This window comes from Meriones unguiculatus, chromosome 9 (genome assembly GCF_030254825.1).
Source record: "Meriones unguiculatus strain TT.TT164.6M chromosome 9, Bangor_MerUng_6.1, whole genome shotgun sequence".
Classification (NCBI taxonomy): Eukaryota; Metazoa; Chordata; class Mammalia; order Rodentia; family Muridae; genus Meriones; species Meriones unguiculatus.
In genome coordinates, this window is record NC_083357.1 from 4844961 (window position 1) to 4870103 (window position 25143).

The 25143-nt window shown below is 42.4% G+C and overlaps 2 protein-coding genes across 9 annotated transcripts in view; one reads left to right on the forward strand and one right to left on the reverse strand.

The window, feature by feature from the left end:
- Appl1 (adaptor protein, phosphotyrosine interacting with PH domain and leucine zipper 1) overlaps window positions 1-1400 on the reverse strand; it is a 47246-nt gene extending 45846 nt beyond the window's left edge. The window contains exon 1 of one of the 3 annotated variants that reach the window (XM_060390750.1): window positions 1223-1400. In XM_060390750.1, coding sequence (XP_060246733.1) covers window positions 1223-1276 — 54 coding nt within the window. In that variant the 5' untranslated portion in view covers window positions 1277-1400. The remainder of the gene's footprint in view (window positions 1-1222) is intronic. The other 2 variants (XM_060390748.1, XM_060390749.1) reach the window with 2 other exon arrangements.
- Window positions 1401-1402: 2 nt separating this feature from the next.
- On the forward strand, window positions 1403-24153 carry Hesx1 (HESX homeobox 1). Of its 6 annotated transcripts, XM_060390754.1 has the most exons (8): window positions 1403-1770; window positions 2672-2902; window positions 19068-19224; window positions 20197-20321; window positions 22430-22703; window positions 23180-23367; window positions 23643-23744; window positions 23826-24153. In XM_060390754.1, exons 5-8 carry the CDS (start codon window positions 22553-22555, stop codon window positions 23922-23924), a joined length of 540 nt encoding a protein of 179 aa, XP_060246737.1. In that variant the 5' UTR covers window positions 1403-1770; window positions 2672-2902; window positions 19068-19224; window positions 20197-20321; window positions 22430-22552; the 3' UTR covers window positions 23925-24153. The 6 variants fall into 6 exon arrangements, with proteins under 6 accessions (XP_060246737.1, XP_060246735.1, XP_060246736.1 ...); XM_060390752.1 differs by lacking the exon at window positions 2672-2902; XM_060390753.1 differs by lacking the exon at window positions 19068-19224 and having other exon boundaries at window positions 1403-2902.
- Window positions 24154-25143: the final 990 nt, after the last annotated feature.

Consider the following 25143-nt stretch of genomic DNA (forward strand, 5'->3'; position numbering starts at 1 on the left):
CTACATTGAAAGTCATAGATAGGGCATTGTGTAATCCAATCTTTTTATAGTCTTTATGGGCTATAAAAAGTAGGCTGGGTAAAAGAAGTTCAGACAGCGTATCGAGTCTTAATTTTGAAAAAGTAAAACGCTAAAATGCTAATACAACCACAAAATTGTTGCCAATCTGAAACAAATATAGCTTAAGACTTTACACTGAGAAAGTCATTAAGCAAAACGTAAACTGGTTATGAGATAAAGCAAAATGTGGGCTTCTGTTTCTCACATTGTCTGATAAGAGTACATTGCCTCCCAGCAACTGGCCTACAAAGATAGCTTTCAGAGAAAAGAATAAATCAATTCTACAATCAGAGCCCAATTTCCACCTAGAAATCAAAATTGGCACAAAAGCCATAACCAAAGTGTCATCCAGGAAAACAAGCGCTAGCCCTTCTCTTTTCCTTTCTTTGTTGGAGGGAGGAAGGAAGGCATATTAAACTCTGCAAATGAAATATGTATTCCTCAGCAAGTAATATTTTAAAAATCCACCAGCTACATCGTTTTATACCCATTACTATATATAAAGGCTGGCATAGTGCAAGTTAGAGGCCCCAACACCTTTTTAAAATACAACTGATTTCATTCAGTACTGAAAAAGAAATCCAAAGGTTTTATGTTCCCAAACTGTCTTCTGCTAGAGCAACCGCACCAGCATCATCCCTAACGCACAAAAAACACAAACCAGGGCTTTTATTTTGATGAGTGTATTCGGGCCAAGCCTGCAACCCAAGGCTCAGCAGCCGCGAAGGAACGCAGGCGCGTTCCGTCACCCGCGCTGCACAGCTCAGGTGACAGCCACCGGCCAGAGACTCGGACGCGGACCCACGGCGGGGAGCAGGGCGCGCGTTCCGGCGTCCACCGGCGATGCACGCTCCGCCCCGCAGCCCCTCCGCGGAAACCGAGCCCCCGCCGGCCCCGCCGGCCCGGACTAGCCGCCCGTCCTACCATCGCGATAAGAGCAGCACCTCCCCAGAAGGCCAAGGAGACGCGGCGCCAGGCCGCAGCGGAGACGGGACCGGCGGCCGCTCGGCCTCCGCCCGCGACCCAGCCCCTCGGGCCCGCGCGGGCCTCCGGCCCGGCCCGGGAGCGCAGGGCGCGGCCCCGGCGGGCGGCGCCCACCCGGCGGGCCGCGGGCACCGGAGGCCGCAGCCCCGCGCTAGGCCGCGCGCCGCCCCCGCCTCACCTGCGGGCTGTCCTCCAGCGTCTCCTCGATGGGCAGCTTGTCGATCCCCGGCATCGTGGCGAAGGCTGGGCGGCGGCGGGACACTCGGCAGCCGCCCACAGCTCCGCGCGCGGCCCCGCCCGCAGCAGCTGACCCGGCCCACCCTCTCGCAGGCGCCGCCGCCCTAGCCGGGCGACCAGCGGCCGCCGCACGGGAAATCCCGCCCCCCGGGCCCCTCCGGCACAGCCATTGGTTCGCTGCGACGCCCGTCAACGCCACGGGGGCTGACCCGGAGATTCCACCTCCACGGTCGGGCGCGCGTACTGGGGCGTGCAGGGGACTGTCCACGCTGGTGCGCGGCTAACCTGAGGCTGCCGTGAAGACCGCTCGTGGGGACTTGAGGCGGTTTCACTTCTGCAGCAGATTTCCTCAGCAGCCTTAGAAAAATCCCCCTTGCTGGCGCCACAGCCTTCCCAACCCTGCCCGAAGTTTTCAGTCTTGACTCCTGCAAAGTGATGCCAACTCACAAATCGTTGGAATCCGAAATCGTGTCATTAACGGGTTTTAAGGTTAGTTTGTAGGTAGTAGACCTCCAAACCGTTTTTTTCCTGGACACCTACGTATCAGGACTCACTTAAAAACCTTTGATTTTGTTGACAAATCATTAGTTCTTACCTGAGGTTTGACATTGCTGAAATTGCAACCACCGTATATATCACAAAGAAAAACGTCTTTTAAAAATAAGAAAGATACAGTTCCTGGGGTGAACATACATACCTCCGTCAGTAAAGTGCTTCTCCCGCACACTATTTGGCATTTCTGTTTCACTAAAAAGTGTTGGAAGAGAGTGAAATAGCTTCTTCGGTCTCCTTGACTATAGAGCAAAGCTCACAAGGTTGGAGATTCGACATGTAAGGGCTAGAACGCTGTTCTTTTTATCGCTTCAGCCTTGCTGAACCGTTTCTCCACCTTAACATTGCATACTTTACTTCTCTGTAGTGTTGTGCAAAGAGTTTATCAGTACCCACCAAAAAAAAATGGCAAAATCACTAATATTTCCAAAAAATCTACCCATTAACCCACCAGTCCATCCCACTGTCATTCAAAAAGTATGATATGCTGAGAGAAGAGTATTAGCTTCCTGGTTCTCCAGCTACTTTGAACCAAATCCAGACACTGTCGAGCAAATCCAAATATGGTAATGAAGATGAAGTCACGTGTTTGAAATTACCAGATTTTCCCCATGATCTCTGGAAAGATAAAAATTATGTTTCAGAAGTTTTATGACAGACTTGTATTATAGTTTCACGGAATCATCTTTACTGTTATGATCCTTTTATGAGAATTCACCCCTTAAGTTCTCTATCAAAAGGAGATCGTCAGTCTTGAAGAAAGGTGGTTTGAAGCTCATTCTTACATTGTATGAAAGGTTCAACTTGTATTGTGGGTATTTTCTTCTTTTTTACTTAGCATGAGCACAATGCAACTGTAAAAAGCAACACTTTCAAGTAAGGTGTGTTGAAGCATGTCCATATTACCAGCAATCAGGAGACAGGTGCAAGAATCTTTGCAAGCTGAATGCAAGCCTGGTCTAGATACAGAGCTCCAGACCACACAGGACTACCTAGTGAGACTATGCTGGAGAAAAATGGGGAGGAGGGGAGGAGGGAAAGAAGGAAGAAGAGAAAGAAAACTTCCAAGGTAAGTGAGCTTCTTGCTTAACTGTAATTTGTAAAAGGAAAGAAAAAGAAAGATAAGGATAATTGATAATAGTCAGGAGTGACAATTATCAAGGTACGAGAAAGAAGCGTAACTAAGTGGTAACTAGAGAAATTAACCAACCTGTTTGGTCAAACAGAAAGAAAAGAAAAAAATTATATTAGCAACTGAATTATCTGGGTGTATAATATCATCAAATTAAATAATTTTCTTTGCTGTTAGTCTATCTTAACTGTTTCTGTAAAGTGGTTGCAAGATGCTTGTACGTTAGCTCAAAAGGCCAAGGAATTCTTGCCAAGCCTAACTGTTAAACATGAAAGCAGATTGTTGATGAGTTAAGTTCAGAAGTAGTTTAGTCACATTATAAGATTATAAAACTGGAAAAACTTAAGGCGCCCGGAACTTTAGGACACTGTATACCCTGTTCATTCAAATATATGCCTTTACTTATTGTTTTAAAACATCTCCATGGCTGAAGAATTCATATTTTCTTTTGATAACCAAAAAATTAGTAGGGTTTGGTTTTGTTTAGTTTGGGGGAGGGCTTATCCCTGCAACAGTCTCTTGTAGCCCAAGCTGGCTTAAACTTGCTATGTGACATAGGATGGTCATCCTGCCTCCTCTTTCTGAGACAGCACACTCTGCCAGCACGCCTGCTTTTACGTGGTGCTGGAGAGGAAGCTCAGGACTTCATGCATGCTAGGCAAGCATCTATGCACTGAGCTGCCTTCAGCCTTTTGTGTGGTTAACCAGCTCGGTGAAGTTTAAGCCCTTTTCCTTCCACGCAAGAAATACAGCTTATTCAGAGAATGCTTGAGGTTATGGAGACTGACATGTGGCTAACATAGTAAAAGCTTCAGGCTGCTGGTTAATTTATGGAAAGCAAATGAAAATTAGGCAGTATTCATCAAAGAATTCTTAGAGATACTTTACACATATAATTCACTGAGACATTTCACACATGCAATTAACAACAAAAAGATGTACAATCCCACTAGTAGGCTTGTTAATTACTAGTCTTCTGAAATTATATATGGTCTTTTATAATTAGGTTTTTATGTGATATTCCTTGAAGTGCTGGTCTGTAGTTTGTTGTAGGAACGAATCCAACAACTAAAATGATGTTGGAACTTTACTTTTATAAAATATCCCGCTAGGGGCTAGAAAGATCCTCAGTAGTTAAGAATACTTAACTATTAAGTGGCTTCTCTTCCAGAGGACATGGGTTCCCAGCACCCACATGGTGGCACACAAATAATGCACAGACATGTACTCAGGCACATGAAAAACATATAATATATACACATAAAATAAAACACACACATAAAATAAAATAAAAAACAAGTATTTAAATGGAGTATGGTATCCCACACCTTTAATCACAGTACTCAGGAGGCAGAGGCAGGTGAATCTCTGTGAGTTTGAGGCCAGCCTGATCTACAAAGAAAGTTCCAGGACAGCCAAGGCTGCTACACAGAAAAACCCTGTCTCAAAAAACAAACAAGAACAAAAATTTATCCCCCTAGGTTAATGGTTTCCAGATGTAAGCACAGCACAAATAAAAATCATCTGAAAAATTGTTAACAGATAAATTCCTAAACCCTGATAGAAATCTCTGCTGTGGTACAGAGTGAGGCTGAGAATCTGTGAGAAAACCTTTGTCAAGGATGAGATAGAGAATGACCTCTTTTCCCCCCCCCAAATATGTGTTTCTGAAATTTTCCAGTCAGTATGAGGGTTATAACTCAATGATAGAGTGTGTCTCTAGCATGTGCAAAGCCTTGGTTTCAGCTCCCAGCACAACATAAAAAAAAAAAAAAAAAATAGCAATACAAGCTGGGCATAGTGGTAAACACCTGTAATCCCGGCACTCAGGGAGGCCAAAGCAGGCAGATCACGGTGAGTTCAAGGCCTGCCTTGTCTACAAAGCAAGTTCAAGAGAGCTAAGGCCACACAGAGAAAGCCTGTCTTGAAAAAAATAGTAATATAGATATTTAGAGGAATAATTCCAAACGACCAGAATGGTGAGAGGAGCCTCAGTTCCAGAATCATCTGAAAAGCCAGGAAACCCTCTATGCACAAATATCATCTCAAAGACTCCATCCCAATCTGAAATTGGGAGCATTAATGCAAATTTTATAAGTATAATGTAGCAAGGTGGTGGTAGCACACACCTGTAATCTCAGCACTTGCGAGTCAGAGACAGGCAGATCTCTGTGAGTTCAAGGCCAGCCTTGTCTACAGAGTGAGTTCCAGGACTTCCAGGACCACACAAAGAAACCCTGTCTTGAAAAGCAAACAAAAACAAAAAAGTATAATGTATAAGCTGGGCATAATGTAATTCTAGTGCTCAGAAAACAGATTCATACACATTAAACTTCTGAGTGTCATGATAGTGGGACTTCCAGGTTGTCGGTTAGCTAGACAAAAGGCTGGAGACGTTGCTCAGTGGGTAGATGCTTGCCTAGTGTTCATGAAGTCCTGAGCTTCGTCTCCAGGACCACATAAAATCATCTAAAGGAGATGCTGTGGTCACCATGCATGGTACTTCCACACGGAGAACACTCACAATGGTGGGAAGAGATGACCTCCTGAGTGTTCTTAGATGGCCATTTTCAGTAAATTCATGAGGTTGGCCGCCGGTGAGAAAAGCTCTCCTTCGTTGTGATGTCCTTCAGGCTTTTCACGTTGATGGAGGGCTTGATGTAGGGAGTCAGGACAGCAGAGATACCTTGGGGTCCCTCAGGAGTTGTCCCTTTGCAGCAACTCCTATTCCACCTGGTCCAGCTTATTCTGTTTAGATGTCACAGAGTAAAGGACAGTGGCATAGTGCCCTTCAATGCCATATATACTCACAAGCCTCATAAGCTTGGCAAAGGGCCTGGCCACAGAGGTACTGAAGCCCTGAACCTGTCGGGACAGGCAGGAGACTGTTGGGGCGGCCATCTTTTCCTGTGCAACTGTTGGTTAAAGCCAAGTGGAAAGAAAGCACTCGTAGCTTGCATTTTCTACACTTTTCCTTTATCATATCCAAAGAAATCAATGGGCTCCAAATCAAAAGACCATGCTTATCATCTTAGGGAGTTCCCACGCCATTTTAAACAAAACAACTATTGCCTTTGCTAATATCTTATCACTGTGACTTAGGAGCTTCTGTGGCTGAAAATAACATTTAAAAATAAATAAATAAGGAGTTTAGCCTGTTTTGTTGTTGTTGTTGTTGTTGTTGTTTTGGGTTTCTTTCTTTCTTTCTTTCTTTCTTTCTTTCTTTCTTTCTTTCTTTCTTTCTTTTTCTGACAGGGTCTCACATAGCCCTAATTGACCTCAAACTCCCTTTCTTGCCCAGGTTAACCTTGAATTCTGATCCTGTTACCTCTACCTGCCAAGAGCTGAGATTCCAGAAGAACATCACCACTCTTGGTTTTTTGTTTGTTTGTTTGTTTTCTTTGTTGTTGTTTTTCAGTCCATTTTGCCTTGGTACAACTCAATGCCATGGACTAATTTGTAAAGAATAGAGCTGTGTTTGGTTCATAGACAACTAAGAAGTTCAAGATTGCCCAACCATGTGGGAGAGGTCCTTCCTGCCACTTGCCGTTCTGCGTAGAATTCCAAGGGAGCCCAAGATTCATAGGGAGGCAGAGCTTTCTAGCTCAGGTCTCTCTTCCTCATTTTATGAAGTCATAGTCCCAATGAGTTTGTGCCTTACCTTTACAGCCTCATTTAATCTATCAGGATCTCATCATCAAATACCACAGTTAGATAAGTATTTTTACTCCTCTCCTTTCCTCAGCCTCCCCTTCCCCATTCCCGTGTCTAAATCTGTGTGTACTAAGTTATGTGCAGGTATATGGCTGCACCTGCTCATGCGTGCACGTATGGAGCCCAAAGGTCCATATTGTGTCTGTCTCCATAGTTCTCCATCTTTCTTTTTGAGACCTCTCCCAGAATCCAGATCTTGCTAGCTAGTTTGGCTAGTTTAGCTGGCTAGCAAATCTAGAATCTGCCTGTCTCTGCCCCACCCTGCCTCCAGGGTTACAGATGCAACACACCATGCCTATCTATTGTGTGGGTACTGGGTTTCCAAAGCCAGGTCCTCCTGCTTGCAGAGCAAGAAGCTTCCTGCTGAGCTGTCGTCCATCCCTCTACTCTCTTAATACCCCCAATGAGATTAAATTTCAACAAGAGTTTTGGTGGGGGCATTCAAACCACAGCATTTGTGTGTTGATAGTCTAGAGAAAGGGTGTACCAACTAACTAAACTATCACTACAGTGACTATCTGATGTTTGTTTGTTTGCTTGCTTATGGGAGAGGTTTGGAATTACCTCAGAGGTTAAAAAGATGCATGGCCTTTTTGATACTTTTACTAACATAAGAATTCTGGAAGGCTGGGTAAAAGGGGAAGAAATTACTGTCAGAGAAGTCAGTATATGCTGTGAATGCTTCAGAGCTATAAATGTCTCGATTTTTACAAAACACTAAGTGACGTTTAAAAACAAAACAAAGAAACTGAGAATTGGTGAAACCACAGCTTTTATCACATAGTGCAAGTCAGGCTTGGGGGTTAATGAGCACATCCTTTCGTGAACACTAGATGGTGGTGTTTGGTTTGGGAATTCAAACTACCTCAAGGAATGACTGTCTTCATTCAACAAATATTTATTACCTGATGAGCAAAACATTAACAATCTCTGCCCCTATGCAACTGTTTAGAAAGTATGGTAAAGAGAAAGACTGTAAAAAAAAAAAACAACAAACTTTGTATTGAGGTATTATGTTAGAGACTTCAATTAAAATTGAGCAGGAAGATGGGATGGGAGGCCCTCACAATTTTAAATAGGCTTTGTAAGGCACTCTTCATTGAGAAGGTGACATCTGACCAGAAACGTGAAGCCACAGGAGTGAGCCATGGGGACACCTGAGGAAAAACATTCCAGTAAGAGACTGTCAGCACAGAAGCCACAGCTCCAAGGCAGGAGAGGCCTGGCCTGACTTACAGATAGCACAGAGGTCAAGGTAACTGGAGAAGATCAAGGAGGACAGACTGAAAAATAGGTAGGGAGAGAAAGGAGCCCCTATCAAGTAAAGTCCTGTGACACTCCGTGAAAACAAACCCACTTCAATAGAAGTTGCAATTTGAAACAAATGAGTGAAATAAGAAATCAAACTAGGTAAACTGATAGTTTTAAATAAATTTAATAGCTTGTGAAATATATTTTGTTGTAGGGAGCGGTGGTGAAGGCCTGTAATCCCAGCACCCAGGAGGCAGAGGCAGAGGGATTTCTGTGAGTTTGAGGCTAGCCTGGTCTAGAAAAGCCAGTCTAGGACAGCTAAGGCTACACAGAAAAACCCTGCCTTGAAAAACCAAAATAATAATAATAAGAATAGAAGAGAAAGAAAGAAAAGAAAGAAGGAAGGAAGGAAGGAAGGAAGGAAGGAAGGAAGGAAGGAAGGAAGGAAAGAAAAAGAAAGAAAGAAACTTTGTAACTTGGCTTTTGGGCTACTTTATTGGGCTCCCATACCCACCACTCTTCTCCACCCCAATTCCTTCCAAACCTTCTCAACACTAGGAGAGAAAGGTTAGAGGGGAAAGGGGGTGTAGATCTCTTTAGACTACTTCCTGCTTATTAGGGGTGTCTAGTTCCTTAGGGCAAGTTCTATCTTTGTCATCAGAATATCTCCAACCAGCAGTCCAGCAGCAGCCAAAGCAGCAGAGGGAACCACCAGCAGCAGGGACAGCAGGATGGGGAGCAGTAGCCACATTTATATTCTCTCAAGAGTACCCAGAATTCCAAACACAAACTATCTGCAGCTGGCAAAAATCTCTCACTATTTTAAAACATTTCCTTCACCAGGCATGATGGTTCATTCCTATAATCCTAGCAACCAAGAGGCTGAGACAGGAGAATAGTTAATCTCAGGGCAGCCTGAGCTACATAGTAAGACTGCCTCAAAAAATAGCTCAGTGGTGGAGCACTTGTCTAGTACAGAGCCCTAGGTTCAATCTCTGGTGCAAAAAATAAAGTATCTCCCCCAACAAGGTACTCTATTATTAAAAAGATATTAGTAAGTAAAAAGGTATTGTTAAAAAAATAGTAACTTCACAGTGAAGAAGCGTGGAAGATACCATTTGTTTTCTTTTTTAGTTCTATGGGAACTTCATACAGTGTATTTTTTAATAATTTTTATTTTTTATATTAATCACAGGTTATTTACTTTGTATCCCAGCTGTAGCTCCCTCCCTCATTCCCTCCCAATCCCACCATCTCCTCCCTGCCCCTTTCCAAGTCCACTGATAGGAGAGGTCTTCCTCCCCTTCCATCTGACCCTAGCTATCAGGAGGTATCTTCAGGACTGGCTGCAATGTCCTCCTTAGTGGCCTAACAAGGCTGCTCCTCTCTCAGGGGAGGGGGGTGTCAAAGAGCCTGCCACTGATTTCATGTCAGAGACAGTCCCTGTTCTCCTTACTAGGGAACCCACTTGGATACTAAGCTACCATGGGCTACATCCGGAGCAGGGGTTCTGAGTTATAGCCATACATGGTCCTTAGTTGGAGAAACAGTCTCATAAGAGACCCCTGTGCCCAGATATATTTGGTCCTTGTGGAGCTCCTGTCCTCTCCAGGTCATACTAACTCCCCCTTCTTTCATATGATTCACAGCACTCTGCCGAAGGTTTGGTTATGAGTCTCAGCGTCTCCTAGGTAGAGTCTTTTTTTTTCTTTTTTATTTATTTATTTTTATTAATTACACTTTTTTCACTTTTTATTCCCCCCATAAGCTCCTCTCTCCTCCCCTCCCGATCCCACCCTCCCTCCCCCTTCTTCACGCATGCCCCTCCCTAAGTCCATTGATAGGGGAGGTCCTCCTTCCTTCTGATCTTAGTCTATCAGATCTCATCAGGAGTGGCTGCATTGTCATCTTCTGTGGCCTGGTAAGGCTGCTTCCCCCTCAGGGGGAGGTGATCAAAGAGCAGGACAATAAGATTATATCAGAGGCAGTCCCTCTTCCCATCACTCTGTAACCCACTTGGACACTAAATTGCCATGGGCTACATCTGTGCAGGGGTTCTAGGTTATCTCCATGCATGGTATTTGGTTGGAGTATGAGTCTCTGGGAAGACCCCTCTGTTCAAATTTTCTGGTTCTGTTGCTCTCCTTGTGGAGTTCCTGTTCTCTCCAGATCTTACTATTTCCCACTTCTTACATAAGATTCCATGCACACTGCCCAACAGTTGGCCATAAGAACAAGCTATAAGGCCATAAGGAACCTGCCACAGAGGGCCTCTGAAAGGCTCTGCCCTGCAGACTATCAAAGCAGATGCTAGGTAGAGTCTTTCAGAGGCCCTCTGCATACAGTGTATTTTGATCACATCACCCCATCTCCCAACTCCTCCCAAATCTAGCCCCGCCCCTTCTCTACCTAATCAACTTCCTGTCTAACTCCTTTTTTTAAAATCCTTTAAGTCAACCTGGTTGTGTGACCTTCCACTTGGGTGTGGTCAACCTCCCAGAGGCTACATCCTTAAAGAAAACTGACTTTCCCTCTCTCAGCAGCTGTCAGCTGCCAGTAGCCCCTCAGCTAGAGGTGGAATTTCATACCCACCTCCCTTCTTCATACTGGGATTTTAGAAGACACAGTCTTAAACTCTCAGAGTTTAATGTCCCCATAGCACAAATCAGAATTATATGCTACCTGATAGGAAATATGTAAAGAACATATTATTTCTTCTGTCCCACCAAGTGTCCAACCTAAATCTAATCATGAGGAAACATCAGATGAACTGATCAGGACATTCTAGAAAGTAATGTAATTTTCCAACTGCTAAAGAGCAAGGGAATGTGATGCTCTTGCTGAGTAAATAAGATTTCAACACACAATTGAAGGTAATGCCACACCCTGAACCAGGTCTATTATTTGTGAATGTCAGTTGATGAAACTTGCCGGGGATTTGATAATTGCTTGGCTGTGGTTTGTCAGTACTGATTTCCTGCCTTTGATGGGAGAAGAAAGTCTTTGCAGGAAAACACTGACGTGTTAGGAGTGATGAAGTGCCCTGTTAGCAACTAATTTCAAATGGTTGGGGAGGAGAAGGATTTTCAAATCTTCTCCTTAAGTTAGAAATTGCTTCAAAAATTAATTAGAAAACATAAGTAGCGGACAGGAGCCTACCACAGAGGGCTTCTGAAAGACTCTCCCCAGAAGTATATCAAAGCAGATTCTGAGACTTATAACCAAACTTTGGGCAGAGTGCACAGAATCTTAGGAAAGAAGGGAGAGATAGAAAGACCTAGAGGGGACAGGAGCTCCATAAGGAGAGCAACAGAACAAAAAAATCTGGGCACAGGGGTCTTTTCTGAGACTGATACTCCAACCAAGGACCATGCATGGAGATAACCTAGAACCTATACACAGATATAGCCCATGGCAGCTCAGTCTCCAAGTGGGTTCACTAGTAATGGGAACAGGGACTGTCTCTGACATGAACTCAATGGCAGGCTCTCCCTTAGGGGTGCAGCCTTACCAGGCCACAGAGGAGGACATTGCAGCCAGTCCTGAAGAGACCAGATCAGCTAGGGTCAGATGGAAGGGAAGGAGAATCACCCATATCAGTGGACTTGGGGAGGGGCATAGGAGGACAAGAGGGAGGGAAGGTGGGATTGGGAGAAAATGAGGGAGGGGGCTATAGCTGGGATCCAAAGTGAATAAACTGTAATTAATAGAAAAAATTAAAATTTAATTTTAAAAAGAAAATATAAGTATCTATGGTCATGATTAGACATATTTTAATCAACTGTTTTTTTCTTATGATTTTCCTGCTTCTTAAAGAGATTAGTCCTAACCAGGAGTTCTAACTCTAGAAAAGAAGAGCTTACAAGTCCTGGAAATAGTGAGTCCTCTGGGCACTCAAAGTGAAATATTCCTAAAATTATTTCTGCTCTTTTCTTACCCACACTCTCAAATGTAATCTGTTTTTATCTTTTATTTTTTGGAGATTTGGTTTGTTTCTGTTTTGTATGTGTGACTGTTTTGCCTGCTTGTCTGGCTACCATATGCAGGGCCATTAGAGTTCGGACAAGAGCTTTGGAGTCTCTGGATCTGGATCTGGTATGGGTCCTCTGGAAACACAGCCAGTGCTCTTAACCTCTAAGTCATGTCTCCAGCCCCTCAGATAGAACCTGTTTTGAATGGAGATCCATATCCCACTCAAAATTTAGGTAGTGGACAGAGGAGATGGGTCAAGGAGTAACGGTGCTGGCTGGTGCTGGCTGCCAAGCCTGATGATCCAAGGGAAGAGCCGTGCCCCACAGCTGTTCTCTGACCTGACATCCACATTCGTGCCGAGGCACCATAAACACATAGATGTAGTGGAATACCCCAGTTTAATAACGTCTCAGCACTTCTGGGGAAGGATGCAATGGGAACCATACAGCTGCCTGATTGGATTACTGTCTGATAATTTTGATTTTGTATTAATGTATTTTGCATGGGGGAAATGTGGGCATGTGTACCACAGCACACATGTGAGGGTCAGAGGACATCTTGTTCTCCTTGGTTCTTTCTCTCCACCACGTGGTTTTCAGGGGTCAAACTCAGACTGTCAAGCTTGACAGCAAGGGGCTTCACCCACTGAGCCATCTTACTAGCCAAGATCACAGCCTTTTAGACATGTATGTTTATTTTATGGGCATTCCACTACTATCTGAATTGCAGAATTTCTGAAACAATGTCATTTCTAGTGTCTGTAGTAATGTTATGAGCTATTAGGTTTTTGTTTGGCATTTTGCTATTCTAGTTTCCCTCCAAGATTTTTAGAATCTTTAACATTTTTGCACACTGCTAGTTTTCACTACCATTTCACTGTCTTAATCTGGGAACTCCAACTCTGATATAATTCAGTTCACTAAATGCTTGGTCAATGCTTTATAAATGTAGAAAAAGAATTTTCAGGTAATAATCCCTCCTTTATCCATATTCCCTTATTTGTAATGCCATCACCTACCTGGCCTTGCAAGAGAAAAATATGAGAATCACCTTCACTTACTCCTTCACCCTTCATACAGAATGCACACATCACACATGTGCACACACAGGCACACTCACACACATGAACACACATGTACATGAGCACAGGTGCACAGACACTCACACACAGGTTCACATGCACAGGCACATGTGATCACAAACGCACACGTGTGTGCATGCACACATAAGCACATATACACACTCTCTCTGTCTGCTTGGTGTTAGTTTTTGTTGCTTGTTTCTAATGTTTTCTGAATATATCTCTGCCTCAAACAAACAGACAAACAAACCTCTGAAAAGCCTCTTAAACATCATCAGTAACAGTAACAAATACTGTCTTTTTTTTTTTTTTCTCATATGTGCCAACAACTATTCAAGGGCTTTGCAGAGATTTTTCCCACTCAATTTTTATTTAAAGTATATAATTATTTATATTGTAGAAGAAACTGAGGCATAAGAAGGAAGTACATATACAAAATTACAAAACTGAAAGTAGATGGAGCAGAAGTTTGGAGCTGCAGTCTGACCTCAGAGCTGGGCTCCTGACCCACTTCAGCCCTGTTCAGCTTCACCCCAGTATACTAGACTCCTTTCTGTTCCTGCACCCCTGGTATACATGTTTACTTCCCTGTGTTGCATTTATATATGTACTTACTGGTGTTCTTGGGAGACTAAGAGAACCGTTATATTTACAAAAGTTGGAAGACCAATGAATCCACATTAGTGTCACTACTTGTTAGAGGAAATGAGCCTACATATGTGTCACTCTGATCCAATGCTTACCAGCATTTTGCAACATTTGCTTCAACTATTTATTTCTCCCTTGGTTTTCCTTCTATATTCCTGAAGTATCCTGTTGTTGTTGCTGCTATTGTTTTGAGACAGGGTCTCTGGGCTGGAGAGATGGCTCATCCATTAAAGGCTAGGCTCACAGCCAAAAATATAAGAGACAGGGTCTCTCTATGCTTGACTATCCTTGAACTTGCTATGTAGGCCAGGCTGACCTTGAACTCACAGAGATTCTCTTGCCTACTGAGTTCTGGGATTAAAAGCAAGTACCATAGGGCTGGAAAGATGGCTCAGAGGTTAAGAACAGTCTCTGTTCTTCCAAAGGTCCTGAGTTCAACTTACAGCAACCACATGATGGCTCATAATCACCTGTAGTGAGATCTGGCATGCAGGCAGAATGCTGTATAAATAATAAATAAATTTAAAATCAAACAAAAAACGTCTGCCACTATGCCTGGCCTTCCTGAAGTATCTTCAAGCAAAACCCAAACACTATGAAATATTACCCACAATGTTACTTACTAGGATATATCTTAAAAGAGTATATATCTTAAAGGAGTATATATGTGCCATGTTTTAGCAGGTTATGCTTGTGTGACTTGTATTTTCTCCATTTGAACCATCTTTTCACCCTCTAAAAGAGCTTTTTAAAACCTAACCATATCATATTATCATACCTAACAAAACTAATATGAATTACTATCCTCTTAATTATGACTTCCTTTTGAGACAAGACCTTTCTATATAACTCTGGCTGGACTCAAACTTTCAGTGGTAACCCCTGCCTCCTCCTGCCAGATTTTTGGAATTGCAGGCATGTGTCCCTATGCCTGGCTTAATCATGACTTTCTTGAGGGTAGACATGATTTTGTCTTTTTATTTTGAGTACCTAGAACAACCCATAATACATGTTGGAGTTTAATTAACATTTGTACTGATTCAGAGGTTTTCTTTTAAGTTGTTTGGAGCCACATAACATTTATCCCACGCAGACAATGTAGAAGTAACTATCAGGGCGAGTTAACTAACACCCCCTATTTCATCTACGCTGATTAGAGTAAATAGCATCACAGTTTACACTGAGCTCCTTGGAGCCAAAATCCTAAACCGTTTTTCCTTTAAATATTGAGTGTTAGGAAACCTGAATCTAATTTAGCTGAGCCTTGAGTTGTCTTGTCCCCACTGTCGGTTGAGGCGGGATGTGGCAAGATCTGCACTGGGTAGAAAAGTCATTGGAAAAGATTTCACAGAAGGAAATATGTTAACTTTCACCAAAGATAACATCTTCTTTAAAGACATGTGTCCATGGAAGCCGTCCTGCATGTGTACTCACTAACATGTGCATACTTCCTATGTGTCTGTTATCAACTGTGTAGTTCAGTAAGTACAGTGTGGTACCAATTAGCTGAAAAAAGAGGCAGAGCCATATAGGCTTAAGGGGGGGTGGAAGCAGCCATACTACAGAAAAAAATCCAAAGTCAAAGTGGATGAAAATACCTGATCTGAGACATCTTCCTACTTTTATCAGGACGTTTAAAAAGAGAGGGGCCGGGAATTATAGCAAAGCTGTGGAAGGCTTGTGCAGCATTAGCAGTTGGTAGCCAGTAGGAGTAGTGTGAAAGTAAAGTGAAGAAAATTGTCCTAAATTACTCTCTGAACCATAGTGTAAAATGAATCTTTTTAAAATTAAAATCTACGTGTGATTTGTGTTGTTTATGCGTGGATTACTTGAAAATTAAAATCCATGTGATTTGGATTATTTTATGTCAAATTCTATACTCCAAAACAAGAGATAGATGGAGGGAAGGAAGGACAGAGAGAGGGAGAGAGAATGAGAGGAAGAGAGAGAGAGCAGGGCTCTTTTCAGCAAACAATTTTAACTTATTTGAAAATGAATACTATGTAAACAGGTAAACTTTAGCCCTTGGAGGGCAAATGAGTCACTATGAAGAAGTCAGTCTACACAGTAAGGCACAGGTCCCAGGACTGTGTTATACAATTAAGTCCCTGTTTACTTTCGAGTTTTGAGAAGAATAAAGGCTGGGCAGGCTAGGTGAAGCAAGTAAAGGCGCTCACTGCCGCAGCTGATGACTTGATTTGGGTCTCTGGGATCTGCATGGAAAAAGGAGAGAACCAACTACTCTAAATTATCCTCTTACCACCATAAATGTGTGCATGTAAGTATGTACATGCACAAGAAATAAATAATAATTTTAAAACTTTGTTTAAAAAAGAAGAAAACCAAAGGCTAAGATATTTTGTCAGTATTAAGTTGAACTTCTCCTAAAGATCATGTAGTATCTTTTTGTATGATAGGCGCCATGCTCACTACATGGAGAGATAGAAACAGGCTAGAAACAGGCCCTAATGTTCTGAAGCTGGCCTCAAACTCAGAGATCTGCCTGCCTCTACTCCTCAATGCTGGGACTAAAGGCACTCGATGCTGCCGCCCCCACCACCCAGTTCAGTTTCACATTCTCATTCCATTGATTCCCCACTTCTGCCTTATTCACACCACCCACTAACTGGGTAAGTAAAGAAACAAGGGCTAGAGAGATGGCTCACTGTTCAAGTGCACTGCTGCTCTCCAGAGGACACAAGTTCAGTTCTCACGCCCACACAGCAGCTCACAACTGCCAGTCCTACCAGACCTGACCTCCTTGGGCTCCTGCACACATAGGTGCACATGCGTACATTCAGACACACACACACACACACGCACACACACACACACACACACACACACACACATTAAATAAATACCTCTCTTTTTTTTGAGACAAGTTGTCTCTGTGTAACAGAGCCCTGGCTGGCCTTGAACCCACAGAAATCTTCCTGCCTCTGCCCCCGGAGTGCTGGGACTAATGCTGTGCCTTACCCGGCTACAGATTTTCTAAAAAGAAAACAACAACAACTTGCCCTAGGGGGCTGGAGAGATGGCTCAGTGGTTAAGAGTACTGTCTGCTCTTTCAAAGGACTGGGGTTCGGTTCCCAGCACCCACATGTCAGCTCACAACTGTCTGAACTATACTTGAAGGAGATCTGACACCTTCACACATAAAAAAATGAATTATTTTATAAAAAATTCACAATAATAGAAAAGAGGACTGAGGTACACTGTAGCATTTCACAAAAAAAGTACACAATGACCAAACATTTTTTTCATTTTTTATATTTTTTATTACAGTTTATTCACTTTGTATCCCAACACTAGCCCCCTCCACTGTCCCCTCCCAATCCCATCTTTCCTCCCTCTTCTACACCCATGCCCCTCCCCCAGTCCACTGATAAGAGAGGTCTTCTTTTCCTTCCTTCTGATTCTTGTCAATTACGTCTCATCAGGAGTGGCTGCATTGTCTTCCTCTGCGGCCTGGTAATGCTGCTCCCCCCTCAGGGGGCGGTAATTAAAGAAGTCAGCCACTGATTTCATGTCAGAGGCAGTCCCTGTTTCCATTACTAGTTCCCACCTGGACACTAAGCTGCCATAGGCTACATCTGTGCAAGGGTTCTAGGTTATCTCCATGCATGGTCCTTGGTTGGAGTATCAGTCTCAGAAAAGATCCCTGTGCCCAGAGTTTTTGATTCTGTTGCTCTCCTTGTGGAGCTCCTGTCCCCTCCAGGTCTTTTTAATTCCCCTTTCTTTCATAAGATTCCGTGCACTCTGCCCAAAGTTTGGCTATGAGTCTCAGCCTCTGCTTTGATACCCTGCTGGGTAGAATCTTTCCCTCTGTGGTAGGCTCCTATCCTGTTCCCTGTTTTCTCCCTCTTCCAATGCCCATCCTGTTTGCCTTTCTGAATGAGGATTGATCATCTTACCCAGGGTCCTCCTTGATTAGCTTCTTTAGGTGTACAGATTTTAGTCTGATTATCCTATATGTCTAATATCCACTTATAAGTGAGTATAACCATGTGTGTCTTTCTGCTTCTGGGATACCTCACTCAGGTTGATCTTTTCTAGTTCCCACCATTTGCCTGCAAATTTCATTATTTTCCTTGTTTTTAATTGCTGAATAGTATTCCATTGTGTGACTGCACCACAGTTTCTGTATCCATTCCTCAACTGAGGGACATCTGGGTTGTTTCCAGGTTCTTGTTATTATGAATAAAGCTGCTACAAGCATGGTTGAGCAAATGTCCATGTTTTGTACTTGAGCCTCTTTTGGGTATATGCCTAGGAGTTGTATAGCTGGAACTTGAGGAAGCGCTATTCCTAATTGTCTGAGAAAGCGCCAGATTGATTTCCATAGTGGTTGTAGTAGTTTACATTCCCACCAGCAGTGAAGGACGGTTCCCCTTTCTCCACAACCTCTCCAGCATGTATTGTCATTTGAGTTTTTTATCTTAGCCATTCTGATGGGTATAAGGTGAAATCTCTGGGTCATTTTGATTTGCATTTCCCTGAGAGCTAAGGATGTTGAACATTTCTTTAGGTGTTTCTCTGCCATTCGATATTTCTCTATTGAGAATTCTCTGTTTAGCTCTGAACCCCATTTTTTAATTGGATTACTTGATTTGTTGCTGTTTAACTTCTTGAGTTCTTTTTATATTCTGAACATTAGCCCTCTGCCAGATAGAGGGTTGGTGAAGATCCTTTCCCAGTCTGTAGGCAATGGTTTTGTTCTGACAACAGTGTCCTTTGCTTTACAGAAGCTTTTCAGTTTCATGAATGACCAAACATTTTTTTTTAAATGCCTAGCTTTACTTGAAGGATATAAGAATGGTGGTAAGATTATTTTGCCTACTAGATGGGCAATGATTTAAAATGTCTATAACAAGGTCTGGCCAGATATCTCAGCAGGTAAAAGCTCTTGCCACTAAGCCTGAAAACCTGAGTTCTATCTCAGACCCTACGGGTGAAAGGCAAGAAGTAACTCCCACATGTTGCCCTCTCACCTGCCTATACGCACACACATGTACAGGCACACACACATGGGTAAATACATAAGCAAATGATGTAATTTTAAAAGAGACTATTTTTAAAATGTTAATAGTACAGTGTTTGCCAGAGTAAAGGCAATGACACTTTTATGTCTAAAATATTTCTTCATTTATGCACTGAGTACATTTCAATAATTAAATGTGTGGGTGCATATCTATTTCATAAGTCTGGTTAGCTTCCTTCAAGTCTTCTGCCATTTCTGTTCACTTAATTATTTGTCCCTATATATAATCTCAACCTGGCTTCCTCACCTTTTCATTTATAGTTAGTCTGTAGTCTGCAGCTGAGACTATCAGCAGCTCCTGAACTGCTTATGGAACCATTACTTCTTAGAATATAGATTTGACCTGACACATCAGAGACCCCAATAAACAAAAGAGAATTTTTTTCTTTTAGTCCCAGTAGGTGGTTCAGAACTAGTATGGAATGTGGAAACGCACAATCAAGAAGGTTCCAAGCTCCTTCTCTCTCTAAACACTGCCCCAACGTGTCGCCACCTCCCACCGCGCAAACTCTTTAGAGGTGGTTTAGAGCTCTGTTCCTCTTGAAACGGGTTAGTATATTTTTGACAATGACCAAAGGGTTAATGGTCCTGGCCTAAAGTAGGTGTCTTCAGTTCAGCTCCCTCACCTATTGTTAGAGTAAGGAGTCTTAGTTTTAGAGACACTGAAGATATTTCTCCTTTGAGGTGGACCATGCATAAGCACATTAGTGTTCCCAGTTCTGATGTCAGTGCTTTGTTGCTGGATTTGGGGTGTGGTTTTATTTAACAAACAAAATAAAGTTTCCTTACTTTTTGAGATTTCGCCAATGCCGTTAAGGTGTGCTTTACTTAGAATCTACTCATTTCTTAGAAAAAGGATCTTTCAAGGAATGTGACCCAGCTGTTACTAAATCAGATCTATTTCATTCACTTCCGGTGGCTTCAAGTCTGCTTTTCAAGTGCGCCAAAGACACCAGTTAACTTTCTTATTAAGGAACTTAATGGACATATATCTTTCTTCATCTTAACCCCTTACCATTGACACAGCTGGCCATTTATTGTTCTTAAACTTTGAGCCAAGCAGCATCTTGAATGCAAGCGATTGAAGAGAACAGACAAAAATCCTACAGTAAGGAAACGGACAACAAACAGTAAACATAAATGATTTGCTTTGGCTGTAAGTGCTATGAATGAAAACTGGGAGAAAGGTTGCACTTCAAAGAGGGAGGGGGTGTGGAAAGCTAGGGCTCACTGAAAAGGTGGCATTGGAGCAGATGCTTAAAGGAGGAAAAGATGAGTGCTGAGATTACACAGGGAACACACATTTCAGATAGTGACAAAAGACAATGTGTTGGTCGAAGGACAGGGTTGAGTATTCGTGAAGAGGAGGAGCCTGGGGTGGCTAATATGGGGTGGTGGAAGAATACACTGGACGATGCGGTCAGTGTAAGGAAGGTCCCACAGCTGCTGCAGAGGTTTGACGTTTGCCAGACGGAAAGCACTTCACAGTATGACCTGACAAGTCTTCAATGCTTCTTCTAGCTGCTTGTCGGAGAGAAACCTGCAGGCAACTAAGAATGGATGCAGCCAGGCAGCCTTTAGAGCCAGAGCTCAGAAGGCAGAGGCCTGTGGATCTCTGAGAGTTCAAAGCCAGCCTGGTCTACAGGGTGAGTTCCAAGACAGACCAGGCTAGGGGAGATTGGATGCAGACTCTACCGGAGGTGCTGTTGTTTGCATTCTTTCCTTGGCTCTGTTCTCTTTCTTGTCTGTTTGTTTTTTGAAGTCTCTTCAAGCAGTTGTCATTTCTTTGTGTAAAGTTACTTTGATTCAGTAGCATTATCTTTGGTGAGGCTCAGATGGGGCGGGGGTGGGGCGGGATGGGGGTGGGGTGGGGAGTAGCTTGGCACCATGGTGCATGCTTTTAATTCCAGCACTTGGAAAGCAGAGGCAGGCAGCTCTCTGTGAGTGTGAGGACTGCCTGGCCTTCATAGTGAGTCACAAGACAGCCAGGGCTACACAGAGAAATCCTGTAACAGTAATCCCAGTACAAGTGAGGCTGAGGAGGAGTTTGCCTTGAGTTTGTGGCCATCCTAGGTTAAACAGTAAGTTCAAGGTCAGCCTGGGCTACATAGGAGGACCCTATCTAAAAAGAGGCTGAGGGTCTCACTAGAGAGATGGCTCAGCAGTTAAGAGCACTTCCTGTTTTTGCAGAGGATCTAGGTCAAATTCCCAGTACCTATACAACTACCTGTAAATCCAGTTCTAAGGGATCCATTGCCCTTTTCTGACCTCCACAGGCATCTGCACACATAAACTGCATATACATACACACACACATATATATTAAATAAATAAAAATGTCTATTTTTTAAATTGTTTAAGAAAAAAGTGAAAAGATTGTACATATAAAAATCTCCCACAAATGTCAGTGACTTAAACTGGATGCTTGTTTTTCCTGCTTAGAAAATATCAGGCCAAGGCCAGGCATGGTGAATAACACCTGTAATCTCAGCACTCTGAAGGAAGAGGCGGGTGAATCTTTGTAAATTCAGGCCCAGCCTGGTCTACAAAGTAAGCTCCAGGACAGCCAGGGCTGTTACACAGAGAAACCCTGTCTCAAAAACAAAACAAAACAAAACAAAAAAACCCAAACAAGAGAGAGAGTCAGTCCAGCTGGCATTTGACTGAGCTTTGCTGAACACAGCTGATTTAACTACACCCTGTAAAATGGGTTAGAGTTTGATCCACACGTCCATCTTAAGGGCTTAGCTGAAGGCTAAAGAGCAGTAGCTATCACAGGGATGATGTCATGGTGTTATCAGAGACCCTCGGAGGCAAAGCAATCTCATGGCAACACATGTTGAGCTTTTGTTCACACTCTTTCCACTGTCCAAAGCAAGTCACATAGACAAGTCCTAAATCAAGACTTGGGAGAACACACCGTATCCTCCACCTTCCTAAAGCCAGGGTCAGCAGGCAGAGGGAGGCAGACCTCTTAGTTCAAGGCCAGCCTGGTCTATTGAGTTAGTTCCATTTCATGAGACAGTGTCTCAAAAAAAAAAAAAAAAAAGTTATTTAACTATGTTTTTTTTTAAATAACTGTTATAGAAAGAAATTATTCTCTATAGCATATGAACCTCATGTAATCTTGTATCTCTTTTATTTAAAAGAAATAATTTAAAAAAGGAATTAGCCCATTAATTATTTAAAATACATGGTGCAACTGTTCCTATGAATTAATCCAAGACACTTGGAAGACAATTACACCTTGTGTTAATACATTGCCAGGCTTTTCCAGTATGCTGCACTCCAAAAAGTTGTCACTGTGTTTTCATTGCCAACATTCACCACTACATATGCATATGGAAAACAGGCATTTTCATCAGAATTACTGTAATAGCATTAAGAGATTATTATTATTTCCAGGTTCCTTGGAAGAACATTCACTAAATCAGATTATTTATTACTTGAGTGCTCTTCTATTTGTCCTGTACATTTAGGTAACTAGAATCCTTGAAAATATAAACTTCAGAATAAAAACACGATTTTATACATTAATGATCTCAAATAAAAGAGGAGTGCTATGTTTGTGCATCACTTCTTTCGAGAAAGTTAAGTCTGTGTTCTGCTTAGGAGAGATAACACTTTTTGTCCCTGTAGGTGGCCCCCTGGTGTAGCCATTAGTTGCTAATTACTTGCAAACAAATAAACAATTAACTCCTTAAGCTGCTGGCTGGGCAAGTGTTCATTGACTTGCTAAAACTTTCTAAAACAGGATTTTAATTAGTGACGTTGGAAACCCAGCCCCTAGTCAGCAAAGCTATAAGGTGAACTGCCGGAAGATCCCAGCTCTGTACGCGGGGCAGGAGCCCTCCAGCTCGGCACGACCCTGAAGAGGATGTCTCCCAGCCTCCGGGGAGATGCTGAGCTCGGGGAAAGCAAGTCCTGCTCCTTTTCAATCGAGAGCATTTTAGGACTGGACAAGAAAAAAGACTGTGTAACGTCTACAAGACCCCACAGACCCTGGACAGACACCTGCGGCGACTCGGGTATGCCACAAGTTAATTTTTTAATTAATTTGCCCTTTATTTCACACAGTATAGAGTTAGAAATTGTGCTCTCACTCTGTTCCATAAATATAAAAAGCCTCCAACAGGGCCGTAAGGGAATATATTCCTGATGTAGATGGGAGTAGACTTTAGTTCACTCCCAGAAAGAACCAGCATTTGCTTCAAAAGACATTCTGAATCTCTCTTCACTGAAAAATAAATGGCATTTCCAAAATGTTCTCTATAACCAAGGCAGACTCTCTCTCTCACTTTCCCTCTCTCTTTCTCTCTCTCTCTTTGTCTCTCCATCCCTCTCTTTTGCTGTTCTTTTTCTTGGTTAATGGGGGAGGTGATTCTTTTTGTCAAACCCTGAAGAATTCTCTAGGAAAATTCAAAATAAGTTACTGATATGACTTTTCTGGAACACAGAGTAGAACACAGGCAATCTAAGATGGAGTTTATTCTTCTGATTTTAGAGAAAGATGGCAACCCATGCCTGCATGCTCCAGATCTTCCCAGTGAGATCTCATTGCCTTGTCCATTGCCAGAAGAAAGGGCTTTGAAATGTGAAAATTATTTTTCAACCTCAGAGACTCTCGCTTTGAAAAGAGAGTTGAGTTGGTACAGAGGACGAAGACCAAGAACTGCTTTCACCCAAAATCAGGTGGGAAGAATTTTTTACCCAATAGTGATAACAAAAAGACTGTTAAGTGAAGCCCTGGTAAACAAAAGCCAGGGTTTTTGGGATCCTGATGCAGAAGCAGCATTAATGAAAGAATGAATTCATATTTTAACAGTTTCTGGGTAATCAGTTTTTTTTTAATGCATTTAGATTAACTGCCCAAGTTTAAGTGCATTTTTTTATCAGCACAAATAGAAGCCCAATGTTGACATATGTATGAGGTATCACCACTTTCAAGAGTTGCCTCCTCCTTTTAGGTTGAGGCATTGGAAAGTGTCTTCAGAGTGAACTGCTATCCTGGCATCGACATCAGGGAGGACCTAGCTCAAGAGCTGAATTTAGAGGAGGACAGAATCCAGGTAATTTTCAAACATACCTGTTACCTGTGACGATAACGCAGTAATGTGTCTGAGAACTATTTTCTTTTCCCTTGATTTTAGATTTGGTTCCAAAATCGTCGGGCAAAGCTGAAAAGGTCCCGTAGAGAATCACAGTTTCTAATGGCAAAAAAGCCCTTCAACACAGATCATCTGAAATAGTTAGAAAATTATACACGTGGGACTCTCTTCCAATTGCAGAACACAAGACATCCATGGAAATGTCACGTATTTAAAATGCTACCGCTTCTTTCTTGTACCTAATCTGAATATTGTCATTCTTTCTGAAAATATGGAAAATGATTATGATCCTAGCATACTACATATTATATCTGGACATTTTTAGTTATAATAAACCTTTTTATATATTTAATAAAAATTTCAGAAATGACAGCTATTTTAATATACCTTATTCTTTGAGAATTTCACAGGTGTGTACAATGTATTTTAATCATATTCATTCCTTCTCCCCCACCACGTCTCAGATTCACCCCCTTCTCCCCACTCCCTCTGAACCTCAACAACAACTATTTTCAAGTGAGTAAAGTTAATCTAATAAGTTAATATGTGTACTAAGCTCATAACTAGGTCATTCCACAGACTGGTTACAACTTGCAAAGTATTCCAAAAATACGATGATAATAATAGTTTAATTTATTTCAATTAGTTTATTTCAGGCACATTTTGAAATACAATTATATACACCTATCTTGCAGAATGAGTTACCTGTGAATCTTCTGTTGATTTCTAGCCATTTGTTCAAAAAAATCTACAGAACACCAATTTCAAGTTATTTTTTCTAAAGTCATCATGGCAAAGCACAAATATAAGACCACTGGCTTTCATATTCCCACCATTGTATTTTACTGCTAAAAAGAATATTAAGCTTCAGGACTGGTGAGCTGGTTCAGAAGGGAAAGGTACTGCAGCCAAGCCTGTCAGCGCAGGTTCCATCAACACAGGTCTCACATGGTAGAAAGAGAGAATGAACACGGGGAAATTGTCCTCTGATTTCAACGTGTACATCAGGAACCTGTAAACACACACACACACACACACACACACACATCATTTTAAAAAAATGAATACATTTGCAAATACATGCAATTTTTCAAATAGCTTTTAAGTTCATGTACTGTGCTCTCTTTCTGTTGTTCTAAGTGATTGTTACATTTGTTTTTGTTTTCTGTTTAATGACTCCAATCAACTCTACACCTCAGTACTGCGCTGTTAACTGGCTTTCTGCATGTGCTCTGACACAGCTACTGAAAATAGTCAGGGCGCTTTCTAGGGGACAAGCCATGCCTGCCACCTGAAGGTAGAGTGGGGAGATAAATGGCAGTAAGGCGCCCTCTCCTCTGGGGGAGAGGGAAGGCAGGCC